At 39.5% G+C, this 17,902-nt stretch overlaps 2 protein-coding genes across 2 annotated transcripts; one reads left to right on the top strand and one right to left on the bottom strand.

Moving 5' to 3' along the window:
- The first annotated feature begins 2,917 nt into the window (after nt 1–2,917).
- On the top strand, nt 2,918–6,695 carry ebna1bp2 (EBNA1 binding protein 2). Its single transcript, XM_083969677.1, has 9 exons — nt 2,918–3,136; nt 3,500–3,583; nt 3,813–3,985; nt 4,317–4,440; nt 4,823–4,912; nt 5,126–5,201; nt 5,345–5,450; nt 5,565–5,736; nt 5,871–6,695. The coding sequence occupies exons 1-9, from the start codon at nt 3,041–3,043 to the stop codon at nt 5,916–5,918; spliced, it is 969 nt and encodes a 322-aa protein (XP_083825803.1). The 5' UTR covers nt 2,918–3,040; the 3' UTR covers nt 5,919–6,695.
- A 57-nt stretch (nt 6,696–6,752) lies between these two features.
- cfap144 (cilia and flagella associated protein 144) lies at nt 6,753–8,738 on the bottom strand (the record flags this gene model as incomplete). Its single annotated transcript, XM_083970901.1, has 4 exons — nt 6,753–6,848; nt 7,508–7,611; nt 7,794–7,853; nt 8,609–8,738. 4 exons carry the CDS (start codon nt 8,736–8,738, stop codon nt 6,753–6,755), a joined length of 390 nt encoding a protein of 129 aa, XP_083827027.1.
- Nucleotides 8,739–17,902: the final 9,164 nt, after the last annotated feature.

Below are 17,902 nucleotides of genomic sequence, written 5' to 3'. Positions count from 1 at the left end.
AATGCCATAGGAGCTAAACCACTCATCCAACTTAGGCCCAGACATTCATGACTGTGTTCTTTTTTCTGTCCCAAGCTCCGGCAACCAGGAATAACTCTAAAAGAAGAACTTGACAGAGTGAATCCGGCTTATTTTCAATCTGCTGTCAGGAAGCGGCCTGTCACTCTGAGATGAAGAGTGACGGTGAAATGTGAATTCAATGGACTCTTTCCGTTTCTGTCTGGCTATGGTGATTATAATGATAGAAATGGAAATGATGGTATATATGTCTGTTTGAAGACATCTCAGAGTGCAGATCTGATCATGCAGAGAATGGAGGAATTAAGAGTGGTGAAGTTCAAATTGTAAATATTGATTTCCATTTGAATGGAAAGAATGTTACTACCAAGGATCAGACAGTTTCTGGTTTAAAGACTAAGAGGATAAGTCGCTGAAAGAGACTGATGGGCATCTTAAATGAGCAGTCACATAAGTCCCCAATGCTCTGTCTTTTCTCTGTCTATCTTGTATTACTGTTGGTAACGTTATATGAGACCATTAAGCTCTAAAATAAATTACTTTTGAATAGTGTAATGCCATATGGAATCTAAATGTAATTTTCTCTTCAGAAATTTATAAAGCATATCCCTGTCCCTGATGTTTCTGTACCTTTAATAAATTAAATGATGATGCTGTTTGAATTGAATCAATCTAAGTCTTATCCATGCTTTGTTCAAATAAAATAATGCCAGCAAAACCTGAAAAAGCAACTTTCCAGAAGGAAACATTATGTGGAGCTCAAACTTTTGGATCTCTGTAATGGTGCAATAATAGGAAAAAAAAAAGAGCATGACATGAGGAAGTCAGCTGCACTTCCTCTTTGTGGTCAAGGTGTTCCTATCCAAGCCTGAAAGCTACCAGCAAAGAGAAGATGACTCTCATAACTGTCAGTCACACAAATGTGAATGTACAGTGTCCAAAGTAAGTATTCATTTGAAATTTCCGAGTTATTGTGCAACATTTTGAGTATTTAATCTTCTATTACTTCTATTCCCATTTTTTGTGGCCACAAATATGTATATTAACATGGTTTAAAAGCAGCAATTTAGCTAAAATGCAAACTTACTGTTCTGATGCCAACTGCAGCTAGACTACTGTAAGACGCTGTAAAGTCCAAGACAAATTTTTCCACTGGGACAATAAAGTGTATCCTATCTTATCCTATCCTAATTTTAGATTTAACTGTAATTTAAATTTAATCTAGTCGTGTTGATTACTGACAATTTGTTACTCTAGTTTATGGTTAAAATTAGAGTCTGCAGATGCTTTTGCCCTCCATCTTTCTGTTCCACATAATCACAGTTATCATCAGAGTGATGGTCACTCATGTTATTCTTCAATCACCCTTTTAAATATTAAACAGTCTCTTCTAAAGAGAGTCACACATTTGGTATGCACACTCTAACACATGTCTTGCACCACGTCTTACTGAAAACGTTTCATGCAGATGTATGAGCTGTGTTTCTGTATGGGTCACGGCAGCCCTCCTGGTAATGTAATGTCATTCGTCTTGTGGACAGACGTAGGCTACAATATAGTGGTTGACAACTCTTAATACAGCCCTTGGTCGGGTTCATATCCTTGCTTGACCACTCGAGATGAATCCCTCTCAAGTGACATTTTGAGCAAGATCAAGTTATTTTCATGGTCAATAGCCAAAGAACACCATTAGCATTCTGCAAGTGCACACGTTGGCTCTCACTGCAAGCCCTCCACTCACGACTGCTATGTGACCACAAACGATGAATACAAACTGTCTTTAGGCCATGTCACACTACTTGTCTTGTGATCTTCAATCAATCAATCAATACGTTTATTTGTCCCGAAGGGGGCAATTAATTTGCTATCTATCTATCTATCTATCTATCTATCTATCTATCTATCTATCTATCTATCTATCTATCTATCTATCTATCTATCTATCTATCTATCTATCTATCTATCATCGTTCAGCTGGGGGCTGGAGACACTGACTTTACATGAGTTTTCCTAAAATAATATTTTGTACCTGAAAAAGGTTTTAAAAGTTTGTAGCTCTTCAAAAATGCAAATGTAGGGGCGCCATGTGGCATAGTGGGTAGAGCAGGCGCCCCATATGCAGAGGCTCTAGTCCTCACTGCAGTCTGCCAGGTTCCTGCATCGGGCGGCCCTTTAGAGCATGTCATTCCCCCTCTCTCTGCCTCCCCATTTCCTGTCCCTCTCAACTAAACTATCAAATAAAGGCAAAAAAGCCCCAAAAATATACTTAAAAATTTAAAGGGGAAATATGCAAGTCTGGTCGCTTTTTCAATGTTTGCTATTCCCTCCTCCCTCCCCACCTGGTCATGTGCATTTGTTTTGAAGCCAACGAGCGGTATATAGGCTATATATATATATATATATATAGGCATCTGTGTTATGATGTGCATATTCGTGTAGTCTTATCTGTCATAAAGAAGGGGTTGTCGTGGTGCCGCTGAGATGTGAGCTGGGACACCGGGTCGGAGGAGCTGATCTTGCAAGGTTGTTTTTTTTTTACGGCCAAGAGACGCTCGGTGGAAGGCAGAAAGCCTCAATTCTCCCCATAACAAGTCTTCTAACAATCACAATTACTCGGAAGCTGTTTAATAAATTCATAATTTTAATTGTATAAAGGCAAAAATCTTGAATAGTTCCTCTTTAAATGTATTGCAGTAAGTTCGGGATTTCTATAAAAACAAAACATACGACATTTCTTTTCATTTTTAAGCTATTGTAAAATATATGTAGTATTTATTAACGCCTACAAATTGGTCTGTTTCATATTTTTCCTATTTATTTATTTTTATCTCATTTTTCTGGTAGGAACGTTTGTCTTGCTCGAGTTTCCGTCGACTGACTGTGTTCGCCGGACGTTCGCGTGACGTCACTTCCTCCCCACGTGAATCGCTCTGTACATGTGAGAAGCAGTGCGGTGTCCACAGCGACTTTCTCAACGTTTTGACTAGATTATATTATCACTAAGGTATATATTCTTATTTTTATGGTGATCGACAGCATGAGCATGGAGTCAGTAGAGGAGGAGGAGCAGCTCGGCCTCGAGTCCGAGGAGGAAAACAGTGAATTATCCGACCATGAGGTGAGTTTTACTCCAGCGAGCCACAGTTTGGTTTTTTTGTTTTAACATCTCCGTTTGTCACATAGATAATCACATTTTCTGTCACCTAGATGAGACTGCTGTTGGTCTGTTTTGGCTCTGACTCTATTAAATATAATAATGTAACACAACTACACGGAAAAATGAACTTATTTACAGTGAGGCTTGCTTTAGCATGTTAGCATCTTCATGTTGTGAAACGGCCTCAGCCTCTGTGTTTGTAGCATCGTTTTACGTTCACATGTTGTAGATGTGTTTATACACTTTGCAATCAGTGTTTTTTGTTTTGTTTTTGAAAATATAAGATATGAGAGTGAATATATTTGACCCATTTTTTTTCTGTAGCTTCAAGAAGCCTTCGCCAAAGGGTTGTTGAAACCAGGGATGAACGTCCTGGTGAATAAAGCCAAGAAGTGTGTCAATAATGTGGTGAGTGAGTCAACAGTGTGAATATTTCTATGCATGTCCGTCAATCATTGACTGTCCATCCATTTACTGTAAGAAACAATGATTTGTGTGAACTAAACAAGTAACTGTCATTGTCAGGAATCTGAACAGTAAATGGAGACTGTTTTCTTCCAGGTCATTACAATTATTAATTATTAATGTCAGAACACATTTTAACATGTTCTTTTATGTATGATCATTTGTGATGCAGGAGGGGATGAAACATTGCCTGGCAGACCTCCGCAGAGACCTTCCCTGGGTGGAGAGGTTGGATCTGACCAACCTGCCGGCTGAAGACATCATTTCCAAGGCTGAAGGGAAGATTCCTAATAAGACCAACGGAGACGTCAACGCAGACGATGATTTCCAGAGGGAGATGTTCTTGTAAGTAAAGGAACTGTAGCTTGGAAATGAGAAAATGTTCCTCACTGTTAACAAATTTAACAAATCTCTCCTCCTTTTTGTCCACCAAGGTATTATGTGTAATCGTTTTTGTATTGTCAACATCATGCCACAGATATTAAAAATAAGACTTGGTTTGTAATTTATTGTTTTGATATATTTGTCAATCTAGTGGCTGTTAAAAATGATATCTAATTTTTGATGTACATGTACAGGTTACTTAATCCTTGTTACCAATAATGTCACAGTCAGTTAGCTAAAATATTTGAACACTGCTAAAAGAAAATGTCTTTGTTCTGTGTTTAACTTACAGCTACCGTCAAGCACAGGCCACTGTCCTTGAGGCATTGCCTCTCTTAAGCAAATACAACATTGCCACCAAGAGGCCTGACGATTACTTTGCAGAGATGGCCAAGTCAGATCAGCACATGCAGAAGGTGAGCAGATTATTTATGGCAACAGTCCATGGCACAATGTTAGTTCAGATAAAGCAAATTCACAGTAAATTTCATTAATCATATTCATACTTAATGTACTACAGTTTAATAACAATCTACTGGAAGATCCACTGCTTGTAGTTTGTTAAATCTGAAAAATATGATATTTCCTCATTTGCATATATTAAAGTGAGAGTTGTGTACTGAGAGGCTTGACATTTAAAATCTACAATAACATTGAGACTTTGAAAACCTTTCTTCCTCTCCTTTAGTTCATCTGTATCAGTTGTTAACATTTCATCGTCACAGATGCTCCTTCATGCCATCGACCTTAAAGCCATTAAGTGGCACAAACATTAACGTTGTTTCTTCCTTTGTCCAGATCAGGAAAAAGCTCATCTCAAAGCAGATGATTCTGGAGAAGTCGGAGAAGGCCAAGAAGCTGCGTGAGCAGAGGAAGTTTGGCAAAAAGGTTTGTCCATCTTATCGAGGTTACTAATCACGCTCTGGGTGTCCTGGCTTTAGAGAATACATAAAGTCATGATTTTGTGTGTGTGTGATACGATAATGGAGAGTGGGCAAAGACGAGTGGCAGAGTCAGACTAATAGCTTCATGGTGTGTGATCCTTAAAGAGGCCAAATTTCCTTGGTTGCTGTTGGGATTAACATCCATTTTGTGTGTCAGGTCCAAGTAGAAGTGATCCAGAAGAGGCAGAAGGAGAAGAAGGCGATGATGACTGCTGTGAAGAAATACCAGAAAGGTGGGTTTCTATCTGTGCTTTAACTCCTCTTGTAAAAATGACGTATGGTTTTTAACTGCACTGTCAAAGCTTAGTGACATGCTCTTCCAAAAATATGGATTTCTGACAATGTTTGGTTTAATCTTTCTGATCTTCGATCCCAGGAATGACAGACAAACTGGATTTCTTGGAAGGCGACCAGAAGGCCGGTAAAGGCTCCGCCGGTAAAGGCTCCGCTCAGGCCTCAAAGAAAGAGCAGAACAAGAAAGGGTAAGATGTCACATTCGAACCGTGCACGTTACGGTCGTAAATAATATCCAGCTTTATGTTTTTCAGCTCCTGAAGTTTCACAAAAAGCTAACGATTTAAGTGTTATTTTCACAGCCCCAATGCCAAGAGAAAGTTCAAGGACCAGAGGTTTGGCTTTGGAGGCAAGAAGAGCGGAAAGAAGTGGAACACCAAAGAAAGCTACAACGATGTTTCCAGTTTCCGCGCCAAGGTGGCTAATGCGAAAGGCGGCAAGGGAGGGAAGAAAGGCAAAGGAGGAAAACAAAATGTGAGTCATATGCACATAAAACAGTCCTGACTGATTTACTAAATGTAGACATTTTTGACAAAAGATATGATATACTGTAGCTACTGGGAAAGCAGTTAATTTTATGATTTTTCTTTTTCTCTTTGGCTTTTCAGCAGCGCCCGGGCAAGTCGGTACGCAGGAAGATGAAGGGACGCTCGTAAAAAAACTGACAGGCTGGTCAACAGACTGGACTAAGACTTGCTTCTAGGCAGCATTTCCCACGCCTGCTCACATGTCAGGAGGGATGTGCGGGAAATCTGCTACACTTTTTTTTGTACAATATGCCGTCTTTTAAAAAAATGTGTCTGGATTGATGCTGCTGAGGCCTGAATCCCCTTCAATCCACAGAGAGAGAGAGAGAGATCGCTATTTTTCCAAGGAAGTTGTTCAAAGGACGTTGCAGGTGAAGAAAACTCAGGACTGGACGGCATCGAACTGAACGACCCAAAATGATCAAGTTGTTTTCCCACATGCGATTTCCATAAGGGTTGAGAAGAAAAAGAGAATTCTTGGATACGTTTTTATCGATTGCGCCCCCTGTTGTCTCTCTATATTTGTCAGGACGGTGGTTTTGAAGCCACTTCCTGTCATATTACACTCGAGTATTTTCACCAACCTCCTCACTGTCTAACTCATAGCGTATGTGTGTGTCTGCTCTTTGCAGGTCGGTGTATTTGGTTTTTATTTCTTCCCAACTCAGCTCCTTGATGCGTTGATTCGCTCTCATGTGATATGACATTTTATAATATTGAGCAGCTGTCAGCATTGACCTTTCCCATTCATTAATACGATTAGTATGTGATGGGCGAGTGTGCTTTGTATAGACCTGTGCAAATGTTTCTCCTGCAAGTGTTTTTCTTAGTTTGCAAAGATGGAAGTGTAAAAGGAAAAAACCCTTTGGCGCTGACACCTGTGTGTTTGTATCATAAACAAATAAATCAGACTATAAATGTTCACTGTCTTGCATTCTCCATTTATTTTTATTTTTATAGGGTCTAATTTGAAGATTGGTGGGCAAATTCGTGGTATTTGGTGACGTCGGTTTTCCGGCGGTAGAAATTGAGTCTCTCGTCCTGTCGGTGCGATGGATTCTGGAGGGAAAACGGTCAGATTTAGTGTTTGGTCAAGATCAAAGTTGAATTTAAAATGTAAAACCAGAGAACAGTTTATAATTCTGAGATTCCTTTGGGTTTGATTGTTGTAGACATTAAAGCGTTTCAAATCTGTACAAGCCACAAACTACATTTTGGCTGTGGGGCCTGAACCGAAGGAATAGTCTTGGAGATTTTTTGTAGGTTACACTATTTATGACTTTGAAATACAATCTTCTCTGTTGTCCACATGCCTGTTGCTACATTTAATACTGAACATCCCTGTGAGACTCATTGAAGACAGATTTATAACAGTTAAATGTCCCAGGTGCATGTAGCTTTCCCAGCCGTTACCGTTTCATCAGTACCGAAATATGGCACCATGCTCAAACTGAACCTCCAAAAGTGTTAGTTCCCTTTTTAAAATGTCTTTCTGGGGTAACGGTGAAAAGTCAGGACACTAAAACTTAGAAAACCTTTTTATGTATTTGCTCCTTACAGTAACTTTTTTTTTTTGTAAATCTGCCTTTTTATAGCACAATTCAGAGAGAGAAGAATGAGTACTTGTCTCCATGAGCTCTCTGCTCCCTATGAAACCCCTGACTCCCTGCTGCTTGATAATTTCCTTTGAGAAACCGTCAAAAGCTCTTCTTCCTCACCACTGGAGTCGACAGCCATCCTATCTCCTGACTCTCAGTCACTGCCATGGCGTACTTCTTGGTGGGCTCTTGACGGGCTTTGTGGAAAGCTTTGATGAAGTCGGCTAGAAAACAGCAACACACACAATCAGCGACACAACTTCACACAACTTCTCAAACTCTCTGTCTTTCCAAACGGCCTCATATTTGGGACCACAGGGGTCTGGAGAGATGCGACGTTGCCTTTTAACTGCTGTTCATCAGATTATAGAAGATCAGAAATGAAGAATGATAAATGTAAACTTACAGCTCTCGGTGATCACCTCTTTTGGTTTCCTGCACAAGGGTTTGTCCGGCAGGATGTGTACTGAAAAAAAAAAAAGTACCGTAAATATACAATGCAGTATTCTGTACAGGTTAATGTAACGGCACATGTGTTGTGTTGTTCACTTTTTGTAAACAAGGAGCTTCTATCTAGATGTCTTTACATTTATATTCCTTATAATCATATCAATGTAATGATCTCAAGACCTGCACAAATATTTATTACAATTCAAGAAAATGCTAAAAGAAATCAAAAGCAATGAATGACTCACAAACCATTTTTATTCATGCAAAAATGTCAGATTGAAATTTATTGTTATGTTTTGTTTACTTTATTGTAAACAAAGACTCTTGCTCAGTGACTGACAGATAATTTCAGAATAACTAGGCTATATATTGAGTGAGGGGCAGGCAATATAAGATGTAGGCCTTCTCCCTGCTCCTTTCCAACCAGGGAATAAGAAAGTGTTGTGTTTTTGTATGTTTATTGGGAAAAGTCGTGATATTACCTTGGCTGGAACAAAATTTAAAAAAGAAAGAAATTTCTTTTTTTGCAGTGTCCTGCAGGGGTCAATATTGTCTAGAAAAAAATTGTCAATGAAAACCTCCCTGAGGTCGACAGGGAGGCCACAGGCCACAGACTAAATTCAAATGAAATTGCTTGCGTGTGCCCAGTCTCAGTCCCTTAAATAGTCAATAAGTGATGGTGAAAGTCATTCAGACTATATTGTATCAATATTTCCATGAATGGACAGATAGTAACAGAGAGTGGTGTGGTGGACTGTGTGTGTTTCTTACACTTCCTGTGCGGGTTGATGCTGAACTCCGTGTGAAGCTTCTGGTGTCTCAGCTCCTTCCGGATCGTCTCCACGTGGATGGCGTTTTGATGGGACACGTCCTTTGCTTTCTTCTCGGTTCCTCCTGCCATGTTGGATAATAATCCTCTTCCAGCTGCGACCTCCTCCCGCTGAAGGGATTTTATATGTGATTTCTGTGCGCGTTACCTAGCAACAGTAAACACTGGCTGACTGACGCTGCAGCAGCTGCAGGTCAACACGCGGTGGCGCCACGCGCTCACACTTGGTCAAGGTGAGTCAAGCAGACAACACACACACAACCACACACACACACACACACACACACACACACATCTGTGATGGTACAGTAGTTTTATACTGTACTAAGATGTCTCAGCTACATCACATCAAGAAGTCAAAGGTCAAAAATGGCCCAATGAAGAGGTGCAGCTTTATACACACATTTTCTTATTAGGCTATTCTAATTTCCTTTAGTATTTTTGGAGTTTTAGGCTGAAAACTGTCAGATTTTTCAAATCAAAGAAGTTTCTGTTGTCAACTCATGAGCTAGTCCATCAATTAATCTGCCATTGGCTTTGTTTTGTCTGTCCAACAGTCCAAAACCAAAGATTTCAGTTTATTTTACTGTATGCCTGATGAAGGTCATATTCCTGACCAAAACGTTGCTTTAACAAAATAATTGAGAGTGAGACAGTGTGCGGGAGCTTCTTCTGAAGTTTATTTTACTGTAAAATAAAAGTTCAACAGATTCAACTGCAGAATTTTACATAGGCCTATTTGTTTTACCCATGCTGGATCAAAGTGATGGTCAAAATAGTCAATCAACTAATCAAAAATGATGTGAGTGAGTGAATGAATGATACATTTTAGACATTTTTCATTTGTTTGTATGTTTCAGTTGAGGTCTATTTTTTGTGGGGTCCCTTTCAAATACTTGCCGTAAGTTCATAAATATCATCACAACAAGGTAAAACCTTCAACCAAACATTAGGCTAAAGAAACATAGGAATTACTTTTTTTTTATTGTTGCCACAGAGCAGCCCCAAATTCAAAATTAAATATTTATTTCTCCTTCTTCCGCAAAATTGGGCAAAATTGAATCCTTGTCCGACCAGGAAAAAATAAAACCTTCATGGTATTTTTATAAAGGCTTTATATACTGCCCACAGAAACATTAAATATTCTGTCTATTTCTTTAACTTTGCTTCATGGTAAATAAAGTTCTGGTTTTATTAAATAAATAAACTATGAATTCAGTTTAACATCTAGAAATTCAGCAACTCAGACTTGTCCTGCTTTGGACAACAGTTTTTTTGATCAATAAATCTCGGGTTCATGTGGTCTTCTGGTCTTCCTGCCGACTTGTAGAGGCCATTTGTTCATCCTAGTAGCTACATGCTGTATTTCCTTCAAAGCTCCGCTGCTCTGTGCCGTGTTGGAAATGTTTGCCTGGAGCGAGCAAGCCCATCAAAATGTAGTGGCACAGCGGCGGATGAATGAATCTGTCCGTGTGAAAATATCAGCCAGTGTGGTTTGTGTTTTTTTTTTCTCTAACGGGTGCATATGTTGTTTAAGGGGTGACACATGACATTTGAGGCGTTTTTCTCCCTTCACTTAACAGGGCTGTCGGCTGTAGGCCTAAGTTGGCACACAAATACACACACAAGACTCACTTTTATTGTGCGTGCAGGAGTGGATGCGGATGTGTGAAACTCATCGACTGTGAACATTTCACACTAACACCACCACAACTTTTACAAAAGTTAACCAGAAACACCCAGAAGACCAGTGACCTTGTGACAGTGCAGTGCAGTGTGTAAAAAAAAGAAAAGAAAAAAGAAAGAAGAAAAAACAATAGAGTGGCGTTTCTTCACATTCCCTTGGAGCACACTTGACTTCCCCTGTTCTCTGTGGTGTCACGAATCACACATAAATAACAGCACTTTCACATCTTGTAAATAGTCCTTCTGGTTGGGTGGTTGCCGTGGTGGGTGCACCGATAAACTCCCAAGGCTGCTGTGACGACGATCGCTGCTGCTGCTGACTTCTCACCACTTGTCTCCTCACATAAAGATATCTTATTTCATTTCCCTTTCATTTGTTTTCCTCCTCCTTCTCCTCTTCTTCTTCTTAAACCATCTTTCACCTTCCACATTCTCCCATCTGTTTTCCTCTGAAGTAATCATTTTGTTTTTTTTACACTCTCCAGTTCCAGTTGTGTGCTGCTTCTTCTCGCAGCGTAAGAAGCTTTAAAGACAGCTTAATAAAGGTTGATATGTTCAGCAGCTCTTGGTTTCTGTCTCATAACCTGATTCGAGCTTTATTGGCCCTGTGTGAAAAAGGATATAATGGAAACAGGTAATAACTCAGACACTGGGAGGGCTCAGGGGGAGATTTCAGTGATTTCAAGTGTGGGTTGGTGACAAGTCCCCCGTGGTGTTTGTGTACGTGTTGCGAGGAGGAAGAGTGAGCAATATGTATTACGGGAGGATGGGAGGGCGCTCGTGGTGTCAAGCTTTGTTCCCCGGCTCCTGTCACAGTGTCGGAGCGAGTTATCATCAAGGCAGCTTCTGAGCTCCTCAGGCTGGGAACAGTCAAAGGCCAGTTTTGTGAGTTTGTTCAAACTCCACATGCCAGGGAAGGTACCACAGATGGTGTGTGATTTAACACAGCATGACAAGCTTTCAGCTAACTATTTCTCACTCTAACATCTATAGCTAACAAGGAGGCGTCCTCAGCCATTTGTACGTTCAGCGCTGAGCGTTAACAAAGGGACTGAATTGCAGTCGTCCTCCGAGTGTCAGCGGGAAGAAAGCATTTTGTTTTGGTTTTAATATGTCTGAGGAGAATCAGTAACAACCGACTGATGTGAGGTGTGAGAATCCTTTTCAGAGCAGACAGCCCATCTTTCTTGGTGGTACGACTTTATCAGCTCTCTTCTTCAACAAAACATTTAAAATGTGCAGCTTTCATGTTATTTTGAAATGATGTTGACATTTATGTAAAACTTTGGATGATAAAGTTATGGATGCCATATGTTCTCCCACTACTATTGTCTCATTTCTCCCTCTACGTTTTCCAACTCTTGTGAACGCACAACCTCAGTTACAGTAACGCCTTGAGGGTATGTTCCGCAAATATGGCACACACACACATTAACTTGGACTCTGGGAAGAATAGATTATATTGTTGTGGTCAAAGGTCAAAGGTCAAGGTCATAGTTACCTCACAAAACATCTGGCCTTGCAAACGTCTTGAAACAATATCTTTGAAATTTGGCACAAATCTATCTATCTATCTATCTATCTATCTATCTATCTATCTATCTATCTATCTATCTATCTATCTATCTATCTATCTATCTATCTATCTATCTATCTATCTATCTATCTATCTATCTATCTATCTATCCATCCATCCATCCATCCATCCATCCATCCATCCATCCATCCATCCATCCATCCATCCATCCATCCATCCATCCATCCATCCATCCATCCATCCATCCATCCATCCATCCATCCATCTGTAAACTGTAGCACATAGATAGGGTGTGATTTCAGAGTGCATTTTGTGTTATACTGTCCTTTCTATGACTTTATAAGACAAAAACAGTTTAGTAAGGTAGATCCAAATAACAAATCTGTGTGGTTGGATGATGCTGAGAAGCTAAAACATCTTTTTCAATTGAATATATTTGCATTTTCTTTATATATCTTGAAAAGGCCTGGGCAATACAGACATACAGATGAGTACTGAAAGTAATCTTACGTAAATTGTTTATTTATGTGTCACACTTGTGTGGCTGGTAATACCAACAGGAAGGACTGTCTAGTTTCTCGTTTGTCAGTAAATGTGTCTTGTAATCCCATATGGGATGGGCCATAGTGGTGGCATGACACGAAAATAAAAATCAATTAATTAAATAATTAAATAATTCATTAATTCATTCACACACTGGTGTATCAATAGTCAATTTGAACAAATTATCCAGAGAATGTGTCTCATTGAGGACAGAGGTGTGTAGAAGAGTACGTACACACACACACACACACACACACACACACACACTGAGACTTTCATCCAGTTGAATGTCTCTTTCTCACGATCCTCTCCTCTCCCTGCAGATCACTTTACATCCTTTCAGTCAAACTTCATGCCCCAGTACCAGCCTCTAACCTTTCCTAACAGGACTCTGTTAATTACCCAGCACCCCCCCCCACATACACTCTTCTCCCTATTAATTACAGTTTTTCTCTGTTGGTTTGGCTCATTTCTTGAAACAGAAATTACATTCTTAAAACTATAAGACCATTTGGCCAAACAGTCTTACAGTTCTGCACAACATTACAGCTCACTAGCAAAAGCGCATATCTCTCCCAAAACTGTTCACACATGCTTCAAAAGTAGATTCCTTTACCATGTAAAGTGTCAGTACCATCAAAATGGCAAAGATCTTTCTCAATTGCTTTTGGCTCATTTGCATTCACTTAGTGCTTTTACCAAAAATAAACTGGATGGTTCAGCATAACACCATGGATGAGCTGCAGAACCTCCTATCTCTCCCAAAACAGTTTACTTATGTGTCAAAACCAAACTTCTTTCTCATGTAAGTAGTCAGTGCCCCCAAAATGCATCATCCCTGTGGCATTCTGTGAGCACTGCAAGTCAAAATGCTTAGATGTTTTGTCACTATGGCAGAGACGTATACAACCTAAGAAAAGGACTTTACAGTAAGAGCAGCCTCCAAAGTTTGACATCACACACACTGCACTCATATTGCCAAGGAAATTGTAACCATTTTTATTCACATATAGCCTACATAAAGTAACTCAAGATTATGTACTGTAAAAACAAAATGTATAGGCCATTGTGAGGCCATGATTGATGACGTGGTCTATAATTGTGGCCCGAATTTCATCAGGCACAACTCTGTGTCTTCTTGCTCCTCGGCCTCTTCCGCCTATTCCACCACGCATCCGCACTCCTCCTCCTCTTCTTCTTCTTCCTCCTCTTCCTCTTTCTTGAGCAGGGAGTTGCTCATGATAATTTTCTTGGCCAGGTACCTCCATGTTTATACTGCAAAAGGTACAGGCCCTAGCCAAGCTCTATATATACGCGTTTGGCAGCATTCACAATCATAGACAGCACCAGTCAGGTAGCTAAACAGCTGATTGATTGGTCATCTGAGATGTAGGAACTCCTCCTTCGTTAGTCAAGTTCTAATTTCACCTGACTGTCAATTACTGTCATGAATTTATGAAATGCTGCAAGAAATTCATATGGTTTTCATGGTATTAGCCTACAGTATGTTGACTAATTTTGACAGTTGAACAGACTATTGTGCATATGATGATTTACACAGTGAAATCATGCTGACATGTTTTGGAGAGAGCAACCATTAGACTGAGAATCAACTAATCAGCTTAGATCAGCAAGATCTATTCATTTGGAAAATGTGCTAAATGTATGCTCATTGTGCTAACTCTAGGGTACTTGTACATAACCATTTGCAAAGATGCACTAAGACACTTGAGACATGTACTAAGACATTTGCAATTTGATGAAATCAATGAGAAATGCCATTCTGTTGTGAACATTTGCAAGGTGGTTTGGAGATTTGTCCATGTTATTTTGAGAATGTAATTTCTGTTTCAAGAATTGAGCCAAACCAACAGAGAAAAACTGTAAAACACCATGTCATGTATTATTCAGCTTTCTCCACTATTGCTCTAACTGAACACAAACAAGAGATGAACACCCCCCTCCCCGTCACACTCCATCTAATACACTCTAACACATGTATGATGGCTAATGAAAGCTGCTGGTATTTGTCTAAGAGGAGGAAATGTTTGCTGAGGTTTTTAGCTCGAATGAAATACCTACCCTGTCGTTTTCATTCTGGTGGCTGCCGCTGACCTTTCCTTGGAGTGTCTGTGGCTGAGATTCAAAGGAAGCTGCACCATTTTCAATCAAGCACCACTTAATAAAAATGTAAATTGATTTTTTTTTCTTTTTTCTGTTGCACAAATGCAGCCTGGCTGGGATTGAATTTTAAAGAGCTGCTTTCATTGAAAATACACCAGTACAACCAGTGATAAGCAAATGATGATGAGTGAACACGGTGGTAACCTTCAACAGATATATGTTTGCCTTATATTTAGCGAGCATCCATGGATCGATTATGCGTTCCTTGTGAATTACCCTGCAGTAAATAGTTTAATTATCCTCTTTAATTTACAGTCTGCATATCTCTGTTGTAGTTTGTGACCTGGTAATTATCAGCATTTGCATAAATGTCACTTGCTGACCTGGGAACAGTGGTATAATGGGATAACCATCCATCACTGCAGCACACGGTCTGGGCTTTCAAGTCAGAGAGGCCACACAGAAGCTTCCTCACACTGAAAGTTTGTAAAAAGCTCCTGAAGGAGTCAGACTTTAAGAAACAAGATTTACTAGTCTGATGAAACCAAAACTGAACTGTCTGGCCTTGGTTTAACTGTTTTTGCCCCATCTCCACACTGGATCTCTGGAGCTTAGCCAGATTAAGAGTCTTGGTCACCTCTCTTACAAAGTTTCTTCTCAGGTTGCTCAGTTTGACCATGTGACCGTCTCTAGTCCTGGTTGTTCCAAACTTATTCAACACAGTCCCGTCTCTCAGCTCTGCAGGCTGCTCCAACCTCCACATGGTTTGGATTTTACTCCCATATACATTGTATAGACAGGTGTGTGTCTATCCAAATCATGTCCAATCAGTTGAATCCAGCCAGGTGGACTCCAGTCAAGGTGTAGAAACATGTCAAAGATAATCAAGAAAAATGGAGCACAGCTGGGTTCAATTTTAAGTGTCACAGTACTTGAACACTTATGTAAATGTGATATTTCGTTAAATGCAAAAATTCAGTTTCCACTTTGTCATTATAGAGTATTGAATGAAAAATATTTTTCTATTTTAGCAGCAGGTTACAACACAATAAAATGTAAAAAAAAAAAAAAAAGTAAATGGGGCGTGGACACTTTCTGTTTGACATAATACGATATTATATCTTGCAAAAATGTTCCTCTGACAACATATGTTTTATATATGTTCCTCTCATGATTTGTACAGTATAATAAGTTTTAATAGTTAAGCATTGGAAGCACTTGGTTCAGACTAGGGAGAGGTTTGTGTTGATTTCTGCTGCCTAGCTTTTCAGAGTTAAACTCTTCCCTTAAAGTCCTCTGTGTGTAGTGTGTAACCTGAGCCACACACTGGACTCAAGCTGTGAATCCTGGTCTCAGTATCAAAGCCCTCAATCCACTTCACTAAGATTTGCATAATCCAGGTATAGGACGTTTCCTGCGAAATGTATTTGGCAAAAAACAAATTATGGTTTTGAGGAAGCAGAGTGTTTGAGAAAAAAAAAAGTCATGGTCATGGTTGTAAATCAGTAACATGTTCTCTGTCGTTAAAGTCACGCTTTTAAAAAACCATCCAAATTTTACCATGGTACCGCTTGATCCTTTAATTAATGAGGAGAAAGAAACGAAACATTGTTTTTCACGCGTTAATAAAAATTAAGATGCAACGCTTAGATATCCCAACCGAGAGGATTTGGAGAATCTGTTAAGGAGCACGCTAAGCTGTACAGTGATCTCCAGCAAAGACCGTGAGAAAGCGGTTTTGTGGTTTGGCTCTGGACCCCCGTGTCTGCACTGTCTGTGGCTGCCAGTCAACCAGAACACTAATCTAACAGCAGATAGGATCCCACCCATCCCAGCCCTTTGTCTCCTCACATACTGCGATAATAATTTATCTCAGCTTTTTATCTTTTTTTTTGTGACCCCAGTAGTGGGACTGTGGGTGTTTACTTATCTGATTATGGATTTTTATTCCCCTCTTTTTTCTTTTTTTTATAAACAACTCATGTTTGGAGAAGCAGGGCACCTTTACACACATACGTACTGTACACATACACACACACACCTCCGTTGTGTGACTTTTCTATCTATTCACCTTGCACTGGAAGCAACAGGTGATAGCAGACCACATGTTCTGGCACATACAGTGGCGCTTTCCATTTTGTTTTGATAGTTTTATAGGTGTCTGGGGCTCCCTGGAGACACAGTGGCCGTGGGAAAGCTGCTTTCCCATCAGATGGTAGCTCTGTGTCACCACTGCTCTTGTCTGTAATCTCCTGTTTTGTCTCACTGAAGGAGACTTTGTCAGGTAGGACCGAGCGCAGCAGAGATTGCTGCAGTATAGATTAGGATGGAGAGACCTCACTGGAGAGGGCTATACCACAAAGTCAGCTCCTCAAACATAAGAGACACACATAGAGGACATATTACAGTGGAGACATGATGGATATGGTGGTACAATCATAGTTTTTGTTTTTGTTTTACCTTTGAACTGTTGTCAGGTTGGTGATTGCTGCTCTTTGGTGAAGCTGCAGTGTTTTATTGTGGAGAGATTTTGTCATCTCAGTTTCATTTTTACTGCAGCAAAAAGGCAGCCAAGTCGCACTCCTCAGAGTAAAACACAAAAATGCAGTTTAGCACCAAATACAAGGTGGTTGAAGTGAAAGTTTAAGTAATTTTCTTCCAAACAGTTGTAATATTTGAACCTACATATTGTTTTATAATTGTGTTTTTTTTTTTGCTGGCAATTATTTATGTTTTCTAGAGGAATTTCTATCCCACAAAAACAAAATGAGTTAGATCAAACAAACCATTTCAGTTGCAAATTGAAATACTGATTTCAATTGAAATCAGGAAACACTGTGGGCTTTTCATTTGAAGTCATTAAAACCAGGGCTGTTAATCAATTGTGATTAACTGCAAATGAATCACACTTTTTTTCTCTTTCATTTTTTCAAAATATGCCTTTGAGGTGTTAAATTGTTGTCAAATAGTCTTGCTGAATTTTTTCCTTGCTTATGAAAATGTAACTTAACTATACATTAACCAAAAACATTGATACATTGTCCAGAAACCCTCAAAGGCCTCACTGCATTGATTCAATTACAGCAACTGATTCAATACTGTTCCCCATAAAGTTGGAATAATTTTGTTGTTTACAATGGTTAATTGTGGTTTAACTTTCACAATGATATATGTTAGGAGTAGACTGATCAATAAAGTTTTGAGAAGATATACATTTTATTATCAAAAACAAACCACGTTATCAAAATAATTTCTTGAGAAAAGAAAAAATCTAACTTTATGGGCAACAGTGTGAGTCAAGTCAAAGACCAGCATAACACAATTTGTGTTTATAGCGCGTCAAAAA

This window comes from Trachurus trachurus (genome assembly GCF_905171665.1).
Source record: "Trachurus trachurus genome assembly, chromosome: 4".
NCBI lineage: Eukaryota > Metazoa > Chordata > Actinopteri > Carangiformes > Carangidae > Trachurus > Trachurus trachurus.
The sequence above is the reverse complement of the archived record's forward strand: the minus strand, read 5'-3'. Positions and strand labels throughout refer to the sequence as shown.

What these genes read in the sequence shown, in the direction of transcription:
- ebna1bp2 (XM_083969677.1), top strand. Translation starts at nt 3,041, where the DNA reads ATGGTGATCGACAGCATGAGCATGGAGTCAGTAGAGGAGGAGGAGCAG. An exon ending in CAGATCAGCACATGCAGAAG is followed by an intron (nt 4,441 to 4,822) that starts GTGAGCAGATTA and finishes TCCTTTGTCCAG; the next exon opens with ATCAGGAAAAAGCTCATCTC. An exon ending in AAAGAGCAGAACAAGAAAGG is followed by an intron (nt 5,451 to 5,564) that starts GTAAGATGTCAC and finishes TTATTTTCACAG; the next exon opens with CCCCAATGCCAAGAGAAAGT.